The 25,685-nt window shown below is 44.4% G+C and overlaps 1 protein-coding gene across 1 annotated transcript; it reads right to left on the bottom strand.

Moving 5' to 3' along the window:
* Positions 1-428: 428 nt before the first annotated feature.
* Positions 429-25,685, bottom strand: LOC103889351 (uncharacterized). Its single transcript, XM_054560762.1, has 8 exons — positions 25,496-25,685; positions 24,983-25,177; positions 24,216-24,417; positions 15,025-15,128; positions 9,165-9,378; positions 3,525-3,700; positions 2,828-2,956; positions 429-1,339 (listed from the first exon to the last, which is right to left on the bottom strand). Exons 1-7 carry the CDS (start codon positions 25,683-25,685, stop codon positions 2,937-2,939), a joined length of 1,101 nt encoding a protein of 366 aa, XP_054416737.1. The 3' UTR covers positions 429-1,339; positions 2,828-2,936.

Here is a 25,685-nt window from a genome sequence, read left to right as displayed (position 1 = left end):
GATGGAGTTTAGCTTTTGTTGCCCAAGCTGGAGTGCAATGGCGTGATCTCGGCTCAATGCAACCTCCGCCTCCCGGGTTCAAGCAATTCTCCTGCCTCAGCCTCCTGAGTAGCTAGGATTACAGGTACCCGCCACTGCGCCCAGCTGATTTTGTATTTTTAGTTGAGATGGGGTTTCTCCATGTTGGTCAGGCTGGTCTCGAACTCCCGACCTCAGATGATCTGTCCGCCTTGGCCTCCCAAAGTGCTGGGATTACAGGCATGAGCCACCACACCCAGCCTATTCTACATACTTTTATATTCAACTATAGATAACATTTAGCATAACCAAATATTACTTTAAATTTTCTTTCTTTCAGTTTGAAAAATATCTTTCTTGGTACTTACTTTTTTTTCTTTCTCTTTTTCACATTGATATATTCTTTCTTTCAAATTATTACATACATCGATTAAGTCTTTGTTTTTCTCTTCTAGCAGAAGACTCTGCATTTCACTCCCAGCTAGATTTTTTTACAACAGCATGGATTTGGTCTTGGATAGTACTGATTGTCTTTTCTTCATTGTCAGCCTTCTTGTGGGCATCATCCAGTTGCTGTCGAAGCAACCTATTTTCACTTTGTAGTTGAGCACATCTGTCCTCTATAGATTCCTGCTTCTTTGGCATATTTATTTACTTTGCTTTGTTCATTTTTATACATTCGTTCAATTTCTTTCTTTTGACACTGTGTTTGGCCTAGGTCTCCTTGGAAACATTCTAAAACTGACATCTTTTCTCTGAGTGTTTCTCTTGCATGATGAAACTTAATTTTTAGGCTGTTAATTTTACTGTCAGCATTAGAGAGTTTTTCAGAAAGAATCTAACTGTTATCTTTTAGGTTAGACATATCAGAATTCATTTTCTCCTGTAAATGAACCCATTCATGTCCTGTTCTCTGGAAAGCAAGTTCTAGGTTTTCTTATGCTGTCTGACTTTGAACACAATCATGTACGGCAGCAGCCAGCCTGCATCGATATGACTGAATTTCCATTTCCAGTCTTTCCATGTTGTGTTTTACATTCTCGAGTTGAGAACTGAGAGTTTTATTCTCAGCTGTCAAAATGCTAAGCTGTCCACTGTACTGAAATACTATTTTTGTTGATGTTTCCTCATTCAGTTTTATCATATTTTGAAGGTTGTCATTCTTTTATTTCACACTTTCAACATCCTTCAAATATTTCTTTTCTTTCAGCTGGTTCTGATGTTTTATTGTGTCTAGTTCCAGTCTTAGCATGGCAATTTCTTCCTGCAACATACTATTTTTATGCAACAGGTCTTTTTCTTTCTTATAGCTTTGAGAAATCTAAGTAAACAAAGGAAACTTAGCACTCAATAGAATGACGTATCACGGTTTCTTCTGAAATTAAAGAATAACCTGTATATTTGTACAATGAAAGGATTCCCATAAGTGGATATTTAACTGGAAAAAATGTTAAATCAAAATTTCAAACCTCAGAGTGTAAATTCCCAAAAGTTAAAAAAATCTATTTGAAGACAATGAATCAATAAAAGTAAAAAATAAACCACTAGAGGATTTTTAAGACTCTCAGAATTGACAAAGCCTTTCTCTGAATTACAAAAAACCCAGCAGCATAAAATATGAGATTGATACATTTGACTACATTTTTAAAATTTAAAAATTTTAAAATCTGCTATCTAACCTATACACCACCCCATTGTAAGACTCTTAGCTCTGCATTTATTTGGACAGAAGAAATTTCTCAAAGTTCTCTAAGTTCCTTTTTCCTGATAATGTTCTATAGATATTCTACTTTTATAACAATTTTATTGTAAGTTATAAAGATTACACTTATTCATAAATATTAAATCTAAGCATTGTACATTTCTACATTTTACACTTCTACATCTAAGCATTGCACTTTTACATACATTACTGAACTCATTTAAGGTCACAATTCTGAAGAGGAGAGATTGAAATATATGCAAGATGCAGGATTTTCCCTAGGTCTTCTGATTCTACTTCTAGTGCTCCTCCAACTAATTGCAGTTACTTCTGTGGTGTAAATATATAAATACAAAAACAAGCCTCTTATTTAAAAATACCAATGGTAAAATTTATAGAGATCTTCTTAAAAAATCATGAGATTATTTGCTATTGTAATAACTTCTATTTCCTCTTTATAATGTTTGAAACAGTAATAAGTGTGAAATAGGGGGAAATACACTGAACAGTTTTTCTAGGAACAAAACACTTACCAATAAATTATCACTAAATGTATATTATTCTACGTCATTGTTTTCAAAGCCCCGTTTGCATTGAAATTAGATACTACTTGGAGAAAACTTTTAAGTTCTTCAAAAGTAAGAAGAATGACATCCACCATATGGCCTCTAAACTGGCTATACATTTCCTCCTTATCTATCAGTGAAAATAATAAACTGACTTCTCCATTAATATTTTGAGAAGATAAAACAATGTCCGAAAACTAGAACGTCTCTTGTTAGTACCCAAAATTTTGAGATTATGGAAAGATCATCAATTCTTATAAAAAATATCAAATGCTTCTTCTTTGGATTGAGGCCATTGTGAATGTCACTACTCGACTGCTGCAGACTAATGGAGCTGAATTAAGAATATGGCTTTATCCTACACACACACAAACACACACACAAGTGTATATTCTATATATAGATACACACACACATAGGATATGTGTGTGTGTGTATATATATAATTTTAAAATCCTTTATATTTTCCAAGGTACATAGAGTTGGTTTTTCAAATATATACACTTACAAAAACATATTTGAAAATGACTAAAGAAAATACCTCAGAATTCATTTTCTTTTGAGCCCCTTTGACCTCCTTTTGCTTACTGGTCAGAATCTCATCTTGTAATATTCTGGCATTCTGCTCTTCAGAAAGTTGCTTGTGGGTATCACTTCGCTTCTGCACAACCTAGACATACATTACATTTTTGGTCTAATAGCATTGAAAAAGAAAATCTAAAAGAACAGAACCTCTTTTGTAAAACTATTAAAAAAAAAAAGTAGCCTATTAAAACACAAGGACTTTTATCCCTCAAGAATTACTCAAACTTTAATTGCATACATGACAGCTAAATTTCTCAAAGAGGAAAAACAGTTCTTATCTACAGAAAAATACAGTATTGTGTAATAAAATTTCTTTCAAAACATTTAACTAGCTTTGTTATAGTCTCAAAGCTATAGAGCCTGTATTTTAACATAAAAATACACAAATATTTATGTGATTAAACTCAATTTATCCTCCATTCCTTCATTCAGAAAACATAGAGATAGTTTGAGCATCTAAGACTGAACATCACAGGCAGAGATGCCAAGGTTTACAATAAATAGCCATAAATGTCAAACTTCCTTTTTAAGATTAAATAACAGTCTTGGTATGTTTTGAAACTAAATTATATATATTACATCAAAGGAATATTATAAGTAATATTGATGAAATATAGTTAGAAATATAAAGTTTTCACCAAAAATTAATTTACCTGATCCAAATTCTTTCCTAAAGTCCTCAGTTCTGTGAACAGTGATTTCAGAGTCTGTTGGAGTTGTTGTTTCAACTTCTTTCCCACATTCCTTTTCTTTTCTTTTTAACTGTTCACTATCTTTTTTAGACAACATATCAGCATTTCTTCCCTTTTCTTCTTCTTTTAAGGTCATTCTACAATAAAACATATTAAAATTTGTTTTGTTAGAAAATAAAAAGTTTATTTTGTTATCTGGCTCTTCCTACGCAGTGTTTATTATTCAAATAAAATTTCTATGTTCTTGACTATTTTTCCTTTCTAGTTCTCATGTTTTTAATTTCTCACTTCAGTCTCTTCCAAGGGATAAATATACTTGAAAGGTAGTGAAGAAAAAACTTCCTGCTAATTGGTGAGTTTCTGTTACTAGCAATTCTGATAAATGTTATGGAAAAGAATATTAGAAATTATTTAGTATAGTTACACGTTGAAAATTACCTCTTTTTGGCAGGGCGCCGTGGCTCACACCTGTAATCCCAGCACTTTGGGAGGCTGAGGCAGGCGGATCACAAGGTCAGGAGATTGGGACCACCATGGCTAACACGGTGAAACCCCATCTCTACTAAAAATACAAAAAAAAATTAGCTGGGCATGGTGGCGGGTGCCTGTGACCCCAGCTACTCGGGAGGCTGAGGCAGGAGAATGGCGTGAACCTGGAAGGCGGAGCTTGCAGTGAGCTGAGATTGCACCAATGCACTCCAGCCTGGACGACAGAGCAAGACTCCCCCTCAAAAAAAAAAAGAAAAAGAAAAAGAAAATTACCTCTTTTTCACACAGTCATAAGAACTCAAGTAGGACAGATCATTTCAAATTAACTAATTAAAAAGAACATACTACTTATAAACAACTTTGTAAATTCACTAGAAATAAATTTTAATTTTCATGAAATACTGCAGATATCCCTAAAATGATTTACAGTGCAAGATGGCTCCATCGGGCCAGGTGCGGTGGCTCAAGCCTGTAATCCCAGCACTTTGGGAAGCCAAGGCGAGTAGATCACCCAAGGTCAGGAGTTTGAGACCAGCCTGACCAACAAGGTGAAATCCCATCGTTACTAAAAATACAAAAATTAGCCAGGCCTGGTGGCAGGCATCTGTAATCCCAGTTACTCAGGAGGCTGAGACAGGTGAATTGCTTGAACCTGGGAGGTGGAGGTTGCAGTGAGCCGAGATCAGGCTGCTGCACTCCAGCAGCCTGGGTAACTGAGTGAGACTCTGTCTCAAAAAAAAAAAAAAAAAAAAAGCACCATCGGATGTCATTCACACAATATGTATCTGCAGATTACTATAATCCAATACAAGGCAATGGGGTCTAATATCTGTTAACCCAGCTGTCCCCAGTCTTTTTGGCACCAGGGACTGATTTTGTGGAAGACAATTTTTCCACGGACCTGGGGGAGAGGGGGCTGGTTTAGGGATGATTCAAGCACATTACATTTATTGTGCACTTTATTTATATTATTATTACATTGTAATATATAATGAAATAATTAATTATATAACTCACATGATGTAGAATCAGTGAAAGTCCTGAGCTTGTTTTCCTTCAACTAGACAGCTCCATCTGGGGGTGATGGGAGACAGGGACATGTCATCAGGCATTAGATTCTCATAAGGAGAGCACAACCTAGAACTCCAATGTGTGCAGCTTACAGTAGGATTTGGTTCACACTCCTATGAGAATCTAATGGTGCTGCTGACCTAACAGGAGGCAGAGGTCAGGTGGTAATGTGAGTGATGGGGGGTGGCTATAAATACAGATGAAGCTTTGCTTGCTCACTTGCCGCTCACCTCCTGCTGTGTGGCCTGGTTCCTAATAGGCCATGGACTGGTACTGGTCTGTGGCCTGGGGGTTGGGGACCCTTGTGTTAACCAATACTTTTTATGTTTATTTTTTGGTAACACTTTCCACTTAACTTCTTGATTCTTATGTATTTTACAAACAATTTTAAAATTCCTTTTGGAACAAGACAGGATCTAATATTTAAATGATAAAGAATAACATGTGGGTTTTTTTTGTTGTTTTTTTTTTTTTTGAGACGGAGTCTCCCTCTGTCGCCCAGGCTGGAGTGCAGTGGCGCGATCCTGGCTCACTGCAAGCTCCGCCTCCCGGGTTCATGCCATTCTCCCGCCTCAGCCTCCCGAGTAGCTGGGACCACAGGCGCCCGCCACCATGCCCGGCTAATTTTTTATATTTTTAGTAGAGACGGGGTTTCACCGTGTTAGCCAGGATGGTCTCGATCTCCTGACTTCGTGATCCGCCTGCCTGTGCCTCCCAAAGTGCTGGGATTACAGGCGTGAGCCACCGCGCCTGGCCAACATGTGTTTTCAACATAGAACTTTGAATTAATTGTATCTGTATACGAGAGAGAGATGTGAAATAAACTAATCATTACTCGCTTTCCATTTTAGTTTTTATTTCACGTATATTAATAAAACGGGGAAGTCCCGGCTGGGCGCGGTGGCTCCCGCCTGTAATCCCAGCACTCTGGGAGGCCGAGGCGGGTAGATCACAAGGTCAGGAGATCGAGACCATCCTGGCTAACATAGTGAAACCCCATCTCTACTAAAAAAAATACAAAAAATTAGCCAGGCGTGGTGGCCTGTGTCCCCAGCTGCTAGGGAGGCTGAGGCAGGAGAATCGCTTGAACCCAGAAAGTGGAGGTTGCAGTGAGCCGCGATCACGCCACTGCACTCCAGTCTGGGTGACACAGCGAGGCTCCATCTCAAAAATAATAATAATAATAAAATAAAATAAAAAATAAGACTTGGAAATTCTAGGCAGAGCAATTGGGCAAGAGAAAGAAGTAAATGACTTCCAAATTGGAAAAGAGAAAGTTAAACTGCCTCTGCCAATGACACGATCTTATGCCTAGAAAGCCCTAAAGATGCCTACAAAACACTCCTAGATTTGAAAAATGAATGCAGTGAAGTCTGAGGTTACAAAATCAATGAATCCAAATCAGTAGCACCCATATTCACCAACTATGACCAAGCTGAGAGTCAAATCAAGAACCCAATCCCTTTTACAATGGCTGCAAAAATGTAAAATACCTAGAAATATACTTAATGAAGGAGGTGAATGATCTATATAAGGATAACTAGAAAACACTGCTGAAGGAACTCACAGATGACACAAAGGGAAATACATCCTATGATCATGGACTGCAAGAACTGATATTGTGAAAATGACCCTAATGCCCAAAGGAGCCTACAGATTCAATGCATTTCCCATCATAATACCAATGTCATTCTTCACAGAATTAGAAAAAAAAAATGCTGAATTTCATGTAAAACCACAAAAGAGCCTGAATAGCAAAAGACATGCTAAGCAAAACAACAACAACAACAACAACAAAAAGTCTGGAGGCATCAAATTACCTGACTTCAAATTATACTATAAGGCCACAGTAACAAAAACAGCATGGTACTAGTATAAGAGTAAATACATACATCAATGGAACAGAATAGACAACCCACAAATAAAGCCATTTACAACCAAATATTCTTTGACAAAGTATACAAAAACATGAACTGGAGAAAGGACACCTTATTCAATAAATGGTGCTGGGAAAATAGGATAGCCACATGTAGAAGAATGAAACTAGATCCCTATCTCTCACCATATATAAAATAAAAATTAATTCAAGATGGACTAAAGGCCTAAATCTGATACCTGAAAACATTGGCCTAAGCAAAAGATTTATGATGAAGAACCCAAAAGCAAATGTGACAAATAATTTAACCAATTAATTAATAATTAAACTTTTAATTAAACTGAAAAGTTTCTGCACAGCAAAAGAAATAATCATCTGAGTAAACTAACAACCTATAGAATGGGGGGAAATATTTGCAAATCATGAATTAGACAAAGGACTAATATCTAGAATCTACAAGAAACTCAAACAAATAAGCAGGAAAATACAAATAATTCCATTAAAAAGTGGGCAAATGACATGAATAGACATTTCTCAAAAGAAGATGTACAAATGGTCAACAAGCATATAAAAATATTGAAATGCAAAATAAAACAACAATGATATATCACCTCACTGCAGCCAGAATGGCCATTATTAAAAATCAGAAGCAATAGATGTTGATGTGGATGTGGTGAAAAGAGAACACTTATACAGTGGTGGTGAGAATGCAAATTAGTACAACTCTATGGAAAACAGTATGGAGATTTCTCAAAGAACTAAAAGTAGATCCTACTATTCAATTCAGCATTCCCACTTCTGGGTATCTACTCAAAGGAAAAGAAATCATTATGTCAAAAAAACACCTGCATGCATATGTTTATTGCAGGACAATTCACAATATGCAAAGATGTGGAATCAACCTGTGTGCATTAGCTGATGAGTGGAATATATATATATATATCACAGAATATTACTCAGCCACAAAAAAAGAATGAAATAATGTCTTTTGCAGCAACTTGATGGAGCTGGAGGCCATTATTCTAAGTGAAGTAACTCAGGAATGGAACAACAAATACCACATGTTCTCACTTACAAGCGGGAGCTATGCTACGCATATGTGAAGGCTGACAGAGTGGTATAATGACATTGGAGACTCAGAAGGGAGAAAAGCATAAGGGCAGTGAGGGACAAAAACTACCTATTGGGCTACAGTGTATACTATTTGGGTGATGGGTACACTAAAATCCCAGACTTCACCACTACACAATTTATCCATGTAACCAAAAACCACTTGTACTCCTAAAGGTATTGAAATAAAAAAAATTAAAGAGAGAGTAAAAACAAGAATAAAACTGTATAACGTTTTTAAAAAGTATTCTGGGTTGAGACAAGCGGCCATTTTATGCTCTGTTGGTTGAACTGTAAAATCATACAAACATTCTTGAGGACAATTTAGAAATATTAATCCAATGCCTTTTATAAAAAAAGTTCTTATATTTTAACCAAAATATTCTGTATTGAAGACTTGATTCAAAGTAAATAATTAGAAATGTAGAAAGTGACTTAGATAAAAGACGTTCTGGGCTGTATATCATGGCTCACGCCTGTAATCCCAATGTTTTGGGAGGCCGAAGCAGGAGAATTGTTTGAAGCCATGACTTAGAGATCATCCTGGACAAGATAGTGAAACCTTGTCTCAATGAAAAACTTAAAAAGTTAGTAGGGCATGGGGGCATGTGCCTGTAGTGCCAGCTACTTAGGAGGTTGAGGCAGGATCCCTTGAGCACAAAAGTTCAAAGTCGCAGTGAGCTATGATCATACTACTGCACTCCAGCCTCAGTGACAGAGCAAAACCCTGTATCTAAAAATAGTAAGAATAAAAGATGTTCCTCACAGCATTAATTCTAATACAAAATAATTTCAAACCCCAAATTCAATTTGTTAAATGTTGAGGTTCCCATATGGTAGACTTCCATACAGCCATTAAAATCACGATTTAAAATATACAATTATTAGAAGAATTCACAGTTAAAAATTTGTTACCTTATTTCCAAGAATTTCATATTCCACAAGTGCAAGACATTTTCTCCCCATTAAGCCCCAGAGAGTCAGCAATTGCAAAAATTCTTACATATCTTTAGTATAGACAGTTAAAATATTTATTTAAAACTCAAATGTCATACCTCAAACTGTAGCGTTCTTGTTCCCATTGACCTTTTTCATGCTCTAACTGTAATTGTGTTTCTTTTGCTTTAGATAGCTCCTTTTGTAGTACACCAACCATATTTTCCATTTGTTTAATATTTACTGTAAGTTGTTCACAATGATTATTCTTAAGTTCTAATAAGTGTTCCCATGAAAGAACTGCATCTTGCATTTTCAGTAGGCTAACAAAATCTACATGAGGGAGAAAACAAGGTGGAAATAAAATATGAGTACTTTTTGCATATAAAGGACTGTGCATTTTAACAGTCACCCATCCATACACCTAACAAATATGGACTAAGTTCCTAACATGTGGTCTGTTGAGCTTTGCAGATATAACAGACAATACCTCTGCTCTTGCTTAGCTTTCAGTGTAGTGAAGAACAAAGACAATAAAAGTGAAAATTACAAATTCAGATAGATACTGGAAGAAAACAGTTCTATGGTACATACAATCTGATGTATACTGGGCTCAGGGAAGATTTCCTTGATGAAAAGATGGCTACACTGAGAAATAAAGGATGAGAAGGAAGCAGTTAAGTAAAGGGGGTAGAAGAGCATTCTAGCCAGTCTGTGGTAAGTGCTGAAGCTCTCCTGCAATCTGCTTCTGGCCATGATGGAGAAACAGGTACTGATTTACCTTCTTGTCTGAAACAATCAAAAACAAAAAAGACAAAATACATTATACGATGATTTTCAAGAAAGTGGAGTTCAGGTACACTTTGGAAGGCCGAGGCAGGCGGATCACCTGAGGTCAGGAGTTTGAGACTACCCTGGCCAACATGGTGAAACCCCATATCTACTAAAAATACAAAAATTAGCTGGGTGTAGTGGCACAAACCCATAGTCCCAGCTGCTCGGGAGGCTGAGGCAGAAGGATCACTTGAACCCAGGAGGTGAAGGTTGTAGTGAGCCGAGATCGTGCCACTGCACTCCAGCCTGGGCAACAGAGCAAGACTCTCCAGGAAAAAAGAAAGTGACTTCAGGTAACAAAGACAATGATCCCTGTAAGAGAAAACAAATGAAGTAAGCCTTACAAACAACCCAGCTCCCTGACTTGACAAAGTTTCCATACCATGACACAGGGAGAAAAACAACTGAGGTAGAGTCCACCAGATTCTCTGAGTTGGAATGATGAAGCACAAAAAGCCAATAGCAGAGTGATGAACAGTACATGTGTGCTAGGAAACTACCTGAGACCAGGGGAAAAAAATCTTTAAAAAATTAGAAACAGTGAAAAATAGTGCCTGTTGCTCACAATGTGTAAGGAAGAGTGTCCATTCCTATGAGCAATACTGGAAAAACTCGGGCTTCACAGGGCAATGAATAGAGTTATTAGAAACACCTTGCCTCAGAAGTAGAAAATTAGACCAAACCATAAAGCAAGACCGGAAATATCAAGCTGTGTATAAGCAACTCAACTGTGTCCCAAAATAAATCTCAAGCAGAGACATGGGAGATATTTTTTGAAAGCAAACTGTATGTGTAGAGATTCAAATTAAAATGTCAGAAATGAAAACTATACTGGATGGAAATAAATACAGACTAGACATCACAAAAAGAGAAGATTCATAAATTTGAGACATCAGAGAACTACGAGAAAACTTTAAGCAGTAATATACAGGTCCCCAAAGAGAAAGGGAGAGAGACAGACAAAATATAGAGAGCAGATGGCCAGAAATTTTCTAAATTAATGAAAACTATAATCCCACAAATCCAGGAAGGATCTGGCTGGAAAAGAAGAAATGAAATTATGCTATTCTAATTTTCTTATGCCATATATGATATGGTATAATACTGCCTGAAGGTGGACTGTGATAAGATAAAATCATATAGTACAAATTGTAATGAAATCACAAAGATAGCAAAAACAGACTTATAGCTAATAAGCCAAAAGAGAGAGATAAAACAATCATAAAATTACATGACTGGCCAGGTGTGGTGGCTCACGCCTGTAATCCCAGCACTTTGGGAGGCCAAGTGGGGGCAGATCACCTGAGGTCAGGTGTTCGAGACCAGCCTGGCCAATGTGGTGAAAACCCATCTCTACTAAAAATACAAAAAGTTAGCCAGGTGTGGTGACAGGCATCTGTAATTCCAGCTACTTGGGAGGCTGAGGCAGGAGAATCGCTTGAACCCAGGAGGCCGAAGTTGCAGTGAACAGAGATCATGCCATTGCACTGCAGCCTGGGTGGCAGAGTGAGGCTGCATCTCAAAAAAAACAAAAACAAACAAACAAAAAAAAAACATGGCTAGTTGAAAAGAAAGCAGAAAAAGAAGAAAAGAAAACAAAGAACAGCTGGGACTAATGGAAATCAAACAGTATGATAACAGATAAACTTAACTATATCAGTAATCACATTATAAATGAAGCCAGCCTAATAACCTAAATTAAAAGGCAGATTGTCAAACCGTATAAAAAAGCAAGATCCTACTCCCTGCTACCTATAAGAAATACTTTAAACGTAGGCCAGGCGCAGTGGCTCACGCCTGTAATCCCAGCACTTTGGGAGGCTGAGGCGGACGGATCACGAGGTCAGGAGATTGAGATCATCCTGACTAACACGGTGAAACCCCGTCTCTACTGAAAATACAAAAAATTAGCCGGCTGTGGTGGCAGGTGCCTGTAGTCCCAGCTACTTGGGAGGCCGAGGCAGGAGAATGGCGTGAACCCAGGAGGCAGAGCTTCCAATGAGCCAAGATCCCACCACTGCACTCAAGCCTAGGTGACAGAGCGAGACTCCATCTCAAAAAAAAAAAAAAAAAAATACTTTAAATGTAAAGATGCAAATTAGTTAAAAGGATGGAAAAATATATACCATGCTAACAGTTAACAAAGCCTAGCAGAAATGGTTATATTAATACCAAAGTAGATTTCAGAGCAAAAAATATTACTAGCTATCAACAAAATTATTTCATGATGATAAATGGTTCAATTAATCAACAGCACATAATCCTAAATGTTTATGTACCTAGTAACATAACAGCTTCAAAATACATGAGGCAAAAACTAATAGAAGAAATTGACAAATTCACAGATATAGTCTTGAGATTTCAATATCGCTTACTCAATATATGACAGAACAAGGAGGCAGAAAATCAGTAAGCCTAGAGTAGACTTGAAGAGCACTATGCTTCTCAAGGACCCATGGAACACTTAGCAAAACAGATCATATTCTAGGCCATACAGTAAATCTTCATAAAAGAATTAAGTCAAAAGGATTTAAGTCATACAAAGTATGGTCCCTGACCACAGAGCAATCAAATAAGAAATCAGTAACAAAATATCTCATCAAAATACTCAAAAATTTGGAAACAAAGTAACACATATCTAAATAACACTAGGCCAAAGAGGTGATGCAAAGAAATATTAGAAACTATTTTGAACTGAAATAAAATAAAACTATAACATGTCAGAATTTATGGAATGTAGCTACAACAGTAGTTAAATAAAAAGTTTCAGTACTGAATGTCTATACTGGAAGACTCTCAAATCAATGACCTTGACTTCTATCTTAACAAAGTAAAAAAGAAGAAACTAAGAAGAAAAGAGCAAATTAAACCCAAAGGAACCAGAGGAAATGATATAATAGACGTCTGCTATGGTCTGAACATTTGTCCTCTCAAAACTCATATGCTGAAACTTGATCACAGAGGTGATATTACTAGAAACTGAGGCTTTGTGGGAGCAATTAGCTCATGGAATCCAAGCCCTCATGAATGGGATGAGTGCCCTTGTATAAGAGACACCAGAGAGCTCATTCACCCATTCTGCCATATGAAGCACACAGGGGAAAACATGGAACCTAGGAACCGGGAATTGGTCCCTCACTAGACACCAAATCTTTCAGCACCTTGATCTTGGACTTTTCAGCCTCCAGGTGTGAGAAGTCAGTTTCTGTTGTTTATAAGTGACACAGTCTATGGTATTTTGTGACAGCAGGCCAAACAAACCATGACATCACAGATGAAACCAATAAAACAGAAAAGCAATAGGAAAATCAACAAAGCCGAACATTTTGAGGAAGGGAATGAAAGTGATAAACCTCCATCTAGCCAGGCTAATTATAAAAAAGAGAAGATACAAATTACTAATTTCACAAATAAGTAATGTGACATTTTTCTAGATTCACAGATACTAAAAGAATAGCAAGATAATAGTGTGAGCTTTACGTAACTAAATGTGACAACTTAAACGGACACAGCCCTTGAAACACAAAAATAACCAAAGCTCAATCAAGAAATAGATAACCCAATCACTCTATATCTACCAAAGAAAATAAAGTTGTAGGTAAAATCTTCCCACAAAGAAAACTCCCAGCCCAGCTAGCTCTGCTGGTGAATGTTACCAAACATTTTAGGAAGATGGAACATAATTTTACACAACTTCTCCCATGCAAAATAAAGAGGAGAAATACAACACAACTAATTCTATCATGCTAGCATTACCCTGAACCAAACAATGATATTACAAAAAAGAAAACTCCATCATGAATGTTGACATAAAAATTTAACCAATTTCTGAGGCAACTAAGATATGCTGCAATAGGTGAATGAACAACCTCTGGTACAGTCATATAATAAACTAGTATTCAATGTTAAAAAGAAATGAGCTATCAAGTCATAAGAAGGCATGAAGGAACCCTAAATGCATACTACCAAGTGAAAGCTGCCAATCTGAAGGGTACGTACTGTATGATTCCAACTATATGACATTCTAGAAAAGGCAAAACTATGACTACAGTAAAAAGTTCAGCAGTTGCCTGGGGTATGGAAGCGCAGGAAAGGACAGATAGGTGAAACAAAAAGGAATTTTAAAGCAGAGAAAATATTTTGTAAAATACTATGATGATGAATACAGGTCACAGAAGCCAGCCAGTGCTTTTCTAGGGGCAAGTGCACTTTTCCTGGGAGCACAGCTGGGGCCTGTTGGAGGCTCTGCTCTGCTGGGAGTGCAGGGTTTGCAGCAAAACAGCCTCTGCGAGTTGCTGAGAAGCCGGGAATGGTTTGCTCAACCCCTCTGCTGGTCCCTGAGGCCAAGGGAGGCCTATGTGGGAGAAACCACACTTCCAGGTCATCGAGAGAGCAGAAGCGGAGATGTGAGGTCACCGGGTGAGCCAATTGGAAATTGGTTTATTGGAAAATTCTTCCACTGGAGCGTTAAATGGAAAAGACAGTGCTTTGTGGATAGGCTGCGGGAATGATGATGAAGCGCTGCTGGGTGAACTAAGTGCTGGGTTACCAGCCTGAGAGCTGAGCTATTACCCACCATCCATTCTTTTCCATCCCACCCGTCCTGTGATCACCGCTGCACGCGGCTTATAGAGCTGCCTCCTGGGCTCGCCACAGGCCTGGGCCACACAGAATGACAATCCATCTTCAGGCCCGATGCCGCCGAGGTAGGATGGAGCGGGTGAAAACGCCACCTGGAGCTCTGAGGAGACCTCACTTCCCATCACTTACCTGCGCTGTTGTCAAAGAGTGGCTCGTGAATTAGAAAAATTGGGAAAATCTCTTAAAACCCAGCTACCCACTGACATTTATTTTTAATGACCCTATCAATTATTCAATTTCTGGGATGCTAATGGATAGTAGGGGCTTTGGAAGCCAATCAAAGAAACTTCCATTCCATTTGGAAGCCCTTGAAATCTTGATTTATGACCACAGGCTGTGAGGAAACCCTCCGAGCTGTCTGTCACTAATGGAATTCTACTGCTTGCCACCGCTCCCTGGTGGCCCCTTTCTGGCTCAAGACGAAAATGGGGCCTAAGTGTCTCTAAGTGTCTCGGGCTCCAGGGGCAGTGGCCAGGAACACAGTCTGGGCCCCGGGTTGCTTACCATCCTGCAGCGTGGTCACTGCCTCTGTTTCTGAACTGAAGTCGCTGTCCCCAATGTCATTGGTGGCTTTCAGGCACAGCTTGTAGGAGGTGAAGGGCCTCAGTCTGCAATGTGGAAGAGACCGTGACTGCCGGGGCCCTGCCACCCTGTCCTGCCCTCAGGCATTCCTGGTGAAGCCCTGGGAAGAGGGGCAAATCCATCCCCTGCCCTGAGAGCTCTGGGCTCCTGTGTGGGCCCAAGACAGGTTAGCAAGGAGGCTGTTCTTGGATCAGACCCAATCACTTCCTAGGTGCAGTGAGCAGGGGCTTGAAGGGGACCCTGGACCTGTCCTGGGAGAAGCCTTTGAACACCTGGATGGTCGAAATCCTCAGAAAGAAAGGAGCTGCACAGAGGGCAGGGAGTGCAGGGCGTCCTGGCCAGGGGGAAGATTCTGCTCAGGGCTCCTCGGGGAGGCAGTGCCAACCCCTCACTGGAGCCACCCCTGCACTCTGGTCGGCACATCACTGCTCTCCAAGGGATCCAGAGAATTCCTCAGGAAGAGCTAATTCCCCGGGCCCTTGTGCTGATCTGGAGTATAAAATGAGTTCCTGCCTGATTCTCATGCTCCATCCTCCTGGAGCTCTTTACTGGGCCAGACCCAGCCTCGCAGCGTTCTCTAAGGTCCACTTCCTGCCTGGCTGCAGGCAGAGACCCACCAGCCCCGCATCCCTACCATTCACTGGGGCTGACGCAGTGCCAGGCGCTTGGCAAGTGCAACCCCTTTCAACTCACACGAGCTCTGGGAGAGGAGGCATCATTATTCCCATTTCAAGGATGATAAAACTGAGGCCCACTGCTGCAGGACTAGTAAATGGCAATATTCACTTGTAACTTTACAAAAGATCACATCCCTGTCAAGCATCCAAGTGAAAAATGCCCCCAGCCCACTGATGGAGATTTTAACGGGACTAATGCTTCCCTGAGGTGCCTTCTGTTGTTAGCACTTCGGGCCTGCTTCCATCTGCCCAACCACCTTCCTTCCTCCCTTTCTTCCTCCCTCCCTCTCCCCTCTTTGCTGCCTTCTCTCCCCTCTTCCTCCCTTCCTGCTTTCCTTCCTTCCTTCTTCCCTTCCCTCCTCTCCCTTCCCTCTTTCCTTTTCTCTTGCCTTCCTTCCCTCCTTCCTTTCTTCATTCCTCCCTCCCTCCCCTCATTCCTTGTTTCTCTCCCTTCTTCCTCCATTCCCACTTTCCTCCCTTCTTCCCTTCTCTCCTTCCTTCTCTCCCTTCCACCTCCCTTCCCTCCTTCCTTTTCCTTTCCCTTTCTTCCTTCCTTTCCTTCATTCTTCCTTCCTTCCTTCCATCTGTCCGTCTGTCCAGCTATTCCACATGCAATGGGTCTCCTATGCCAAGCCCCATGCCATGCCTGAGACTAAGACTTCAGCCAAACTCTTCTGTGCAGACAATGCTGGGATCTTGGTGAAGCCCCAGCTGGTCAGGGACCCACCCTGCAGCCCATGCATGCTCAGTCACTGGCTGGTTCCTCTCAGATGCCCTTTATTTGACTTCTGAATGAGCAAGTGAGGAAGCTGCTCTGTTCTCCTCCCTGGCGGGCAGCGGCTCTTCATAGATGAGGGCTCCACCCTCCTCAGTTTCCAGACCAGAAAACTCGGGGTGCCTCAGGACTCTTAACCTCAGTTACCCACATCTAAAAGTCTCCTCAACTACCACTCTAAACCGAAGCCCTCATCACCTGAAAACCAGTCTTCTGTCCTCACTCCCAGTGGAATCTGTAAACCAGTGGCTTTCAAATGGAGCCCTGTGGACCCCCAGGACTCTGAAGCCTCTGAAGTCCAGAGCCCCACACGGCCCCCATCAGCCGACAGCAGCTCCATGCCCATCAGGTTTATGCATTCGGCCTGGGTCATATTTGGTTTAAAGGAAGGATTCTGCTTTTTAGAAAACTGATAACCATTTTTGGAAACCATGATCAGATTTTATTCCTGCTTTCAGGTCCCCGTCCTGCTTAAGACCAGGTGACACTGTTTCTCTACCAGCTCATACCTCAAGGCATGCTTTTCCACTGCAGCCCTCCAGAACCTGGTCTGGTCTTGCTACTTCCCAGTCCCTGACTGCAGGCACATCTCAGCCCCTCTGCATTCAGCGTCCACAACTGGAAAAACAGCCACAGGAGGCAGCTGGCCTTGGTCCCAGCTTTAATGGAGATGCTTCTGAAGTCCGACCATAAAAATGACCTTTGCTCCAGGTTTCTGGGAGATAGCCTTTGCTAAGTTAAAACAAACAATTTCCCCTCGGTTCCTAGCATCCTAAGAGTTATTTTGTCTCATCTGGGTGATAACCACGTGTTTTCTACCACGACCTCCCTGCCTCGTCCACCTGCGCCGCCCACCATAGCCCCACTGGCTCCTTCTCCTCCTGTACCAGGAGGCAGCAGAGTGGGCATCAGGAATGTGAACCCCGAAGTCAAACTGCCTGGCTTCTCCCTCCCAGTTAACCTCGGACAGCATACTTTGCCTCCGTTTCCTTATCTGGGCTGATAATAGCGCAGGCATTGTGAAACTGATATGAGGCTTAAACTCAGGTGAGACACTCAGCAGAGGGTCAGACGTGTGGTGCAAACTCACTAAGGATCAGCTGTTCCTATAGATATGTAAGTATCCGCTCAGATGGCCCTGCCTGCTGCCCCTTGTGCCCTGTTCCTTCATCTTCTGCATCATGATGGGTGACATTTCCTTGACGACTATCTGTCTTTACAAGACTCAACATCCACGAGGACAGGGACAAAGTCGGCCTCCTTTCCTGCTGTACCCCAAGAGCCAAGAACACCCAGGAGGTGCTCAGCAGATCTGTGGGAAGAATTGAATAAGGATGCTATTCCCCATCTCCGAAGTTTCTTGGGCTGGGGTGGGGGGTTGCCTATGAGGACATGTAAATACCAGCGTTGTATCTGGCACACTGTAGGTGTTGCAGAAATGATTTGTTTACTTATTTATTTATTTGTGATTATGCTTACTTATTGATGTATTTGTTTTCTCACTGGCCTCTGGCATTGAACTGTAATTATACTCAGCACTCCACTGTTTAGTACTTCATGCTTTGCTATGATTTGGCGGTTTGGAGCCACACTGCAAGCTCCTTGAAACCCCTCTTTCTCCATTGTCTTGCCTGGGTCTGGCACTGAGCCGGGCACACGTGGTGTGCCGTAAGTGCGTGTCAGGTGGCTGGACAAATCAGCCTGGCTCCCAGAAAAATGGGTTTGGGTGCGCAGGAGGACAGAGAGCAGGGTTCTTAGCGTGAGGCCTGTGTTTTGCCGGACTCACTTCATTCAACAAGGATTGATTAAGTGTCTCTGCGAGCTGCAGGGAACACAAAATGCGGATCTGCGGGAGTTAACCCTCTCGGCGGAAGCCACGTCAGTGCCCCCGAAACCAGGCAGAAAGCAGCTCCGGCGGGCAGCCGATGGGAGCAGCAGCCCCACCGCCCAAATGAGACAGGCAGAGGGCAGAGGGCAGTGCTATCATCCCCTCTCCTGGCTCTGCGGTCCTAGAGACGGTAGCATCCTCTGTGCACTCACCCCAACCTGCCTTACCTCCCTGCAGCACTGCTCCTGTGGATGACTGGCCTACCTCCTAGGCCAAATGTCTGATCCTCGAGCCCCCAGCCCCCGTTGCTCCTGCCACGCTCTCTCCTGTGGCAGAGCATGGATTTTGGTGACTCCACGATAAAGGGACAAATGCACACAGGATGCAAGAACACCCTCCTGTAACCCTTCTAACTCCTCCCAATTCTGCACTCTGTTCACGCTTCCAAGCCAGCCCAGACCTCTGCTTTCGAGTGGGCCAAGCAGAATTCCAGTGCTAGCTCTGCCACTACTCACTGGAGCAAGTCAGTATCTCAGAGCCTCGCTGTATTCGGCTATGGACACGGAGATAGCAGCACCAGGGCTTCCAGGGCTGTTGTGAAAATGACATCGCATCACCCATCCTCATGGAGTCGGGTGGATCGTGGCACACAGCAGGCAATGAATAAATGTGATGTGCTCTTTCCTGTCTTCCCGAAAGCTTTCTCTGGCTCCCCCACCCCGGAGCCCTCACTCGTCCCCAGGAAGCCATCGATTCTGCCTGGTGCCTCTCCGGGCCTTTGCTCATTCCCCATGCCTCACCTCCCAAATCTCCACATACAAACTCAGAAGCTGGATAGATTTAGGGATATTTTTGAGATAACATCTGCCATCTAATCTCTTTCTTCTAATCATCCCAAACTCAGGAAATAAGTAATTTGGGTAATACAAGACCCTCACTATCTGAACTTGCTATAAGAACTCTTGCTACCTCAAATCAATAACCGATACATTTAGAAAGCCAGTTTGTACTCGTACTGCCTCGGACGGCTAATCACATACACAAACTTGACCTCCACCGCCAAAGTGTTCTGGAATGGGTGTCGGGGAAGGACATAGCTTAAGTTCCATGTTCCTGCCTCAGAGCTAAATGCAGAGTCTTTTAAATAGGAGGAGCTCCATTCATTCATTTTGGTTCTATTATAAAATGGATGAGTGCTAAGCATCTTTTTAAAGCGATTCACTGCTGTCTTTATTTACTTATCTGGAAGGCACTAAAAATGTTTCTTAAGAATTCACTATTGGCCGGGCATGTTAGCTCATGCCTGTAATCCCAGTACTTTGTGAGGCTGAGGTGAGAGGATCACTTGAGGCCAGGAGTTTGAGACCAGCTTGGGCAACACAGTGAGACCCTATTTCTAAAAAAAAAAAATTTAAACATTAGCCAGGCATGATAGCATATGCTTGTAGTCTTAGCTACCCGGGAGGCTGAGACAGGAGGGTATCTTGAGCCCGGGAGTTGGAGGCTGCATTGAACGATGACGGAGCTACTGCACTCCAGCCCGGGTGACAGACAAAAACAAATAAAACAACCAACCAAATAAACACAAACACTTAGACCTCACTATTGTATCACAAAGAATATCAAGCTCATGTATCATATCCTTGGCCAAGTTCATCTGATTCTTTTTTTCTTTTGAGATGGAGTCTCACTCTGTTGCTCAGGCTGGAGTTCAGTGGTATGATCTCGGCTCACTGCAATCTCCGCCGCTCAGGTTCAAGCAATTCTCCTGCCTCAGCCTCCTGAGTAGCTGGGATTACAGGCACATGCCACCATGCCTGGCTAATTTTTGTATTTTTAGTAGAGACAGAGTTTCACCATATCGGCCAGGCTGGGCTTGAACTCCTGACCTCAGGTGATCCACCTGCCTCGGCCTCCCAAAGTGCTGGGATTACAGGCATGAGCCACCATGCCCAGCTCATCTGATCCTTAAATAATGGTATTTTTTAAAAATTACATTATACGGAAAAAGAAAAAAAAAAGAAATCAGCCGAATGGAGCTAGGGCCGTGGTGCTGACATTCGTTGAATCCCTGCTGTTTTCCATGCTCATTCCCTCTGTGCCTTTCTGTCTTCTGTTCGGACCCCCTGCACCTATCCCACGGCAGAGCTCAGAGGAGGAGCTCAGCCCATCACAACTGGACGCACAGCCACCCCCTGAGCCCGCATGGCCACTGCTCTGTCCTAAAGTGACATCTAGAACCTCCAGGTCACACTGGGCTCAGAGCCCTTCTCTTCTTCCTCTCTACTGCATTTCTGTGGGTGGCTACCCCGTCTCACAACTTCAACCACCAACCAGACACTGGCAATGCCTGAACACGTCTCAGACCCAACCTCTCTCCCTGGGGGTCTCGACCCATATTCCCTGAACGTAGTCACCGTCACCAAATTGAGACAGTTAAACTCTTAATGTTTTCCGGATACTCGCAGATTTCACACAACTGGTGAAAGTAAAATGTAGCCGTCAGGATTATTAAACAGGAAGGGAGATTATACAGTGGCAGTGTACAAAATATCGCTTTCCTGGGATTCTCCTGTGACATGTTCTCTATTGATAGGCAGTGGAAGCATTTGTCCTAGTTCTGGCCCATTAGGAAATTGACATTGGTCTCTCCCATACCAAATTAAACTGTCTGTCCTGAAACATGGACCTCTCCTTTCCAGCATGAAGTCCCAGACACACAATTAGTCTGTTTGGTTTCAGAAGCCTTCAGGAATAGTGGCTGGATATTTTTTTCCTTCTTTTAGATGGTTACACAAAGGATGAGGTTACTTATATATGTGAGCACACTGCCAATTAAGCTAAGCATCCTGTGTAGTTTATTAAGTCAGGCTGGGCGCACCCGGCCACACTCCCCCGACCCTCGCGGCTGTGCCAGGAGAATTCCAGGGCTCCGGGAGGATGGTATCTGCCACTAGGAGTGCCTTCCTCTGGAGGGAGAGAGCTGTGCCTCTCAAGTTCTGATGCTGTAGCTCGAAGGGCAAGTGAGATGCTGGCAGGAACCTGGCGGACAGTCTGACTATTCCGATCGCCTTATTTCTCGGCTGCCAGTTCGCTGGCGGTCAGCAATGAGGCAAACCTTGGACTCACAGAGCTGGAGGGAACAGTAGGATCCCCGCTGCAGCCCTGCCTTTCACAGATGAGAACACAGAGTCCTAGCAGGCAGCCAAGGGTTGGACTTTTCCAAGGCCACGCGGCTACTAAGGGGAGACTGACTGTGGAAAGCTTGGTGTTCAGATGCACACGCACTGGGTTTTCAGATGTTGTAGACCCTTGTAAATTAACTGTAGGACATGGATTGTGTCTATGGAGCCTTGACCTCTGACTCACGGAATGTGACAACTACAAAAACCTCAGGAAATAGCCCTTCCATTTAGAGACGTCGAGGCACCCGCATATGCGTTACTTAAGATATCTCTGCCTCAATGTCTGCGTGTGTAAATTGGGAATAGTGAGAAGTCTGGTCTGTATGTCCACATGGTTGTTACAAAGATCGTATGAAATGACACACGGAAGTGGTGTTGAAAATGATAGGTGCCGGACAGGATGAGGGGATTCCGGAAATGACGATGGCGATGAGGATGGCGGTGGTGGTGGTGAAGTCCTGTCAGAGCTTTAACTGTCTGGAAGCTATGTGACTAGATCACCAGGGAAAACACCTCAGAGGGGACATCAAGCTGGAGCTGCTGCAGCCTTGTTTTCCTAACATGAGGGGCATAACCACAGTTGTGGGGACGGAACAACTTTTCTAAATTCCAACCCACCAGCATACGGACCTCACCAGATGTTGTGCCCTGCAAGGGGGGCAGCCAGGCAATGGCTCTGGCCCTGCTGGAAACAAGCCCTGTGCGCAGGGACCATTCCACCTCGATTTTCAGAAGAGCAGAGGGCTGCTTGGACCATGAGATTGCAGAGGGTGACTGTGCCAGGGTGGGTCCTTTGGGGCCACAGAGAGCTGGAGCTGTGCACTGGGGCGCTGGAGCTGTGCACTGGGGAGCTGGAGCTGTGCACTGGGGCGCTGGTTTCCTTATTGGTCTGTGGTCTCTAGTGGGGGCCTGGGAGCTGCAGCATGGGTTCCCGACGGTCCGCGTGACCCTCCTTGGACTGCTCAGGGACTCTGGTCAGGATTTGCATTTGACACCCAGCTGTGCCTCCTGGGGACACCGTGTGGGGGTGGCAAAGGCGATACTGGCATCCATGGCCATGATCATCCAAAGGGCCTTATCATCTCCAAGCCTAGCAACCCAAAGGCCAGGGAGCTGGAGACACCTGAGAACCCGTCACTTGCCCCAGATCACTCAACGGCAAACGGCAGAAGCCAGGCTGAGCCTGCACAGTTCCAGCTTCACAGCTCTGTACCGAGATGCCTGGTGGGCCATCCCTCCCTGGGCAAGTGCTTCGCCTCCGTCATGGGCCTGGTCCTCAAGCCAGGGATGGGGGTTTTGGAGGTTTCTCTTCTCTTTGAAACCCCCTGTTGTCACATCTAGGACCAGTGACACCCACACTCCAATCAGCCCTCACTCCAAAGCCTGAACTTTGCCCCCAGGGCAGAGTGGGGCAAGGGTGGTGTTCTGAGGAGCTGCCAGGGGCTTCACCCGGGACCTGCCTCCCTCCCTACATTCAGGTTCAGTCAGGCAGGGCTGAGACACGCAGCCTCGAAGACGAGGATGGCTGGGTGCCACGGAGGCTGGGCGGGGGATATGAGCAAATGACCGACTTTTCTGGCCTTGGCCTTCCTCTGTGGAGTGGGATCATGGTCTCCCCTCACTGGGTGACTATAGGGACGCAGAGCTGACCTATGTGACCATCTGAGAGACAGAGGAAGCTTGGCCAGCCTGGAGACGACCGTCTCGGCCCCTCTACCCTCTTAGGCATTGGTGCAGACTCCAGAGCCCTCGGACACAGAGAGACTCACTCCAAGACGCCCGCTCCACAGCCTGGAGTGTGAGCTCAGTAACAAGTGACCAAACTCTGGGCTGATGAGAAGCACAAGGCAGGTGTTCCAGGTGGCCCTGCCCAGGCAGGGCCCGCAAACCCGACAGGCCCCAGGAGGGCCTGGGCAGGGCACATGGTGAGGGTGAGGACTCCTGGGGTGGCTTCTAAGCCCTGGGATGCCCATCTGTGTGATTGTGGCAGTTTCCTTGTCTGTAAAGACTGGGTGGGTCTGTAACTGCAGTTGTGAGGACCCTGGGGACCCACAGAACGCCGCTGCTATTGTCAATGCAACCCTCTCCCATGCTGAGCCCAGAGGTCCAGTAAACAACTGAGTGAGTGGACAGATTCTAGTCGTGTCCCAGGCACGCCCTCCCATCTCCCTGTCAGCCATCACTAAGGAAGCACAGTACTCGTGGTGCCATCCATCTCCCTGCTGCTTTTGAGAACACAAGGGGCGCAACATCCCTCCAGCCCTAGACACCCGAGGCCAGCCCAGCCCTCCTCCACGTGGTCCCCTCCCCACTGCCAGCCTTGGGAGGGGCTAGGACTCCAGCCCACTGGTCCAGCCTGCCCCCGTCACCCCTGCCTCGCCAATCCCTGGGTCCTGGGGTGTTCAAACCAGCCCTGGACACCTGGAAGACCAGACTCTGGGAAGGGGCTGGGAGTAGGCCCTTGGAAATGGCTCCAGGACCCAGGAGTTCTAGGATTTCCAACATGGGGAGTGTCAAAAAGAAAGGGGGCCTGTGCTCTCAGGGGTGTGCCTGCTTGGCCCACACAGCCTCCCCACTATCTGGACAGGAGGTGGCTGGAGGCAGCCAGGGCCCCTTTCCCCGGGGAGGTGCTCCTGCTCTCTCAGTACCTGTCAACGACGCAGGTTGTGGCCTCGTGGCTGATGGACGAGGAGTAGGTCTGCCACTCTTCCCAGGGCAGCTCTGGCACCTGCACGGTGAAGTACTGGATGGGGGAGGCCCCGTCGCTGCCCGGGACCCACTGGAGCTGGAGGCTGCCTGCGGTCACTTCCGCCTGGGGCACCAGGAGCTCTCTGGGGGGCGCCGGCCGCTCTGCAACCAAATGAGGACAGACCAGGGACATGTGAGAGGCTGCCCTTCCCAAGGAGGATCCCCAGGAGGCTATGCTACTGTACAGGGCTGACTGCCCGCCCGTGAGAGCTGCCTGCATGCCTCGGACAGTCTGAAGCCAGTGTCCCTTCCTTGGGTCAGGGAAATGAGAGGCTCTGTTTTGTTTGTTTGTTTGTTTGTTTGTTTGTTTTTGAGACAGAGTCTCACTCTGTCACCAGGTTGGAGTGCAGTGGCGTGATCTCAGCTCACTGCAACCTGTCTCCTGGGTTCAAGGGATTCTCCTGCCTCAACTTCCTCAGTAGCTGGGACTACAGGCGTGCACCACCACGCCCGGCTAATTTTTGTATTTTTAGTAGAGACAGGGTTTCACCATGTTGGCCAGGATGGTCCTGATCTCTTGACCTCGTGATCTTCCTGCCTCGGCCTCCCAAAGAGCTGGGATTACAGGCGTGAGCCACTACACCCAGCTGAGCAGCTATCTTAAGGCTGACTTTGGATGCACTACTCGTAGGGACCAACAGACAGGAACAATGCCACACAGGAGTACCTGGGCTGCCAGACCACCAGGCACTGTGTTTGTGATGACAGCTGGGGTCGCAGGGTCTTGGGGGCTGCTCCAAGCCCTGTGGTCCCTTTGGTCTCTCATTTTCTGATTTTGTGCTCAGTCCACCTTTAACGCTGAATTTCCTCCTTCTCACAGTCACCCGGGGCCTAAAGCATCTACGGCGTCTACTCAGTGCTGCTGTAGGTGAGGGCACCTCTGGGCTGTCAGTGCCTCTGGTGTCTGCAGTAGCTTGGATGGGGGACATGGGGTGCCCGGGGCCAGGCCCGGCCTAGAGTGCCCATTGTCTGCCGCTGCTGTGCCTCTGCACCCCATCGATTTCAGCAGAGAAGTTCCGCAGCGGGAGGAATAATTGTTTAATTGTTTATCATGAAGATTATTGTTCCTGATTAGAATGCATGGCGTGTGTAAAGCGGCAATTGATTGTCGGCCGGCAGTGGTGGGTGTGGGAGGAGGGCTCCGGTCTCACTTCATCAACACTTGCCTCCGTAAGCGCACATTCTGGCCGTGTGATTTCACCCGGTCTCCGGAGGGGAGGTGGCCCAGAGTATCCCGTTTCAAAGGCTCTCTCGGACTTAGTGGTAACTAGCAAGTCTCTTGGATTCCCTCTCCCTGAGCCACGAGGACCGAGGATGGGGGCCCCAGTGGAAAATCTCCGAAATCTCTGGGCCCGATAATCAGGTGGCAT

This window comes from Pongo abelii, chromosome 6 (assembly GCF_028885655.2).
Source record: "Pongo abelii isolate AG06213 chromosome 6, NHGRI_mPonAbe1-v2.0_pri, whole genome shotgun sequence".
Taxonomy (NCBI): domain Eukaryota; kingdom Metazoa; phylum Chordata; class Mammalia; order Primates; family Hominidae; genus Pongo; species Pongo abelii.
Note: the sequence above shows the minus strand (reverse complement) of the source record. Positions and strands in the feature narration are given on the sequence as shown.

What these genes read in the sequence shown, in the direction of transcription:
- LOC103889351 (XM_054560762.1), bottom strand. Translation starts at nt 25,685, where the DNA reads ATGCCACCTGATTATCGGGCCCAGAGATTTCGGAGATTTTCCACTGGG. An exon ending in TGAAATCACACGGCCAGAAT is followed by an intron (nt 25,178 to 25,495) that starts GTGCGCTTACGG and finishes CCTCACCTACAG; the next exon opens with CAGCACTGAGTAGACGCCGT. An exon ending in ACAACCTGCGTCGTTGACAG is followed by an intron (nt 15,129 to 24,215) that starts GTACTGAGAGAG and finishes TCCACATTGCAG; the next exon opens with ACTGAGGCCCTTCACCTCCT.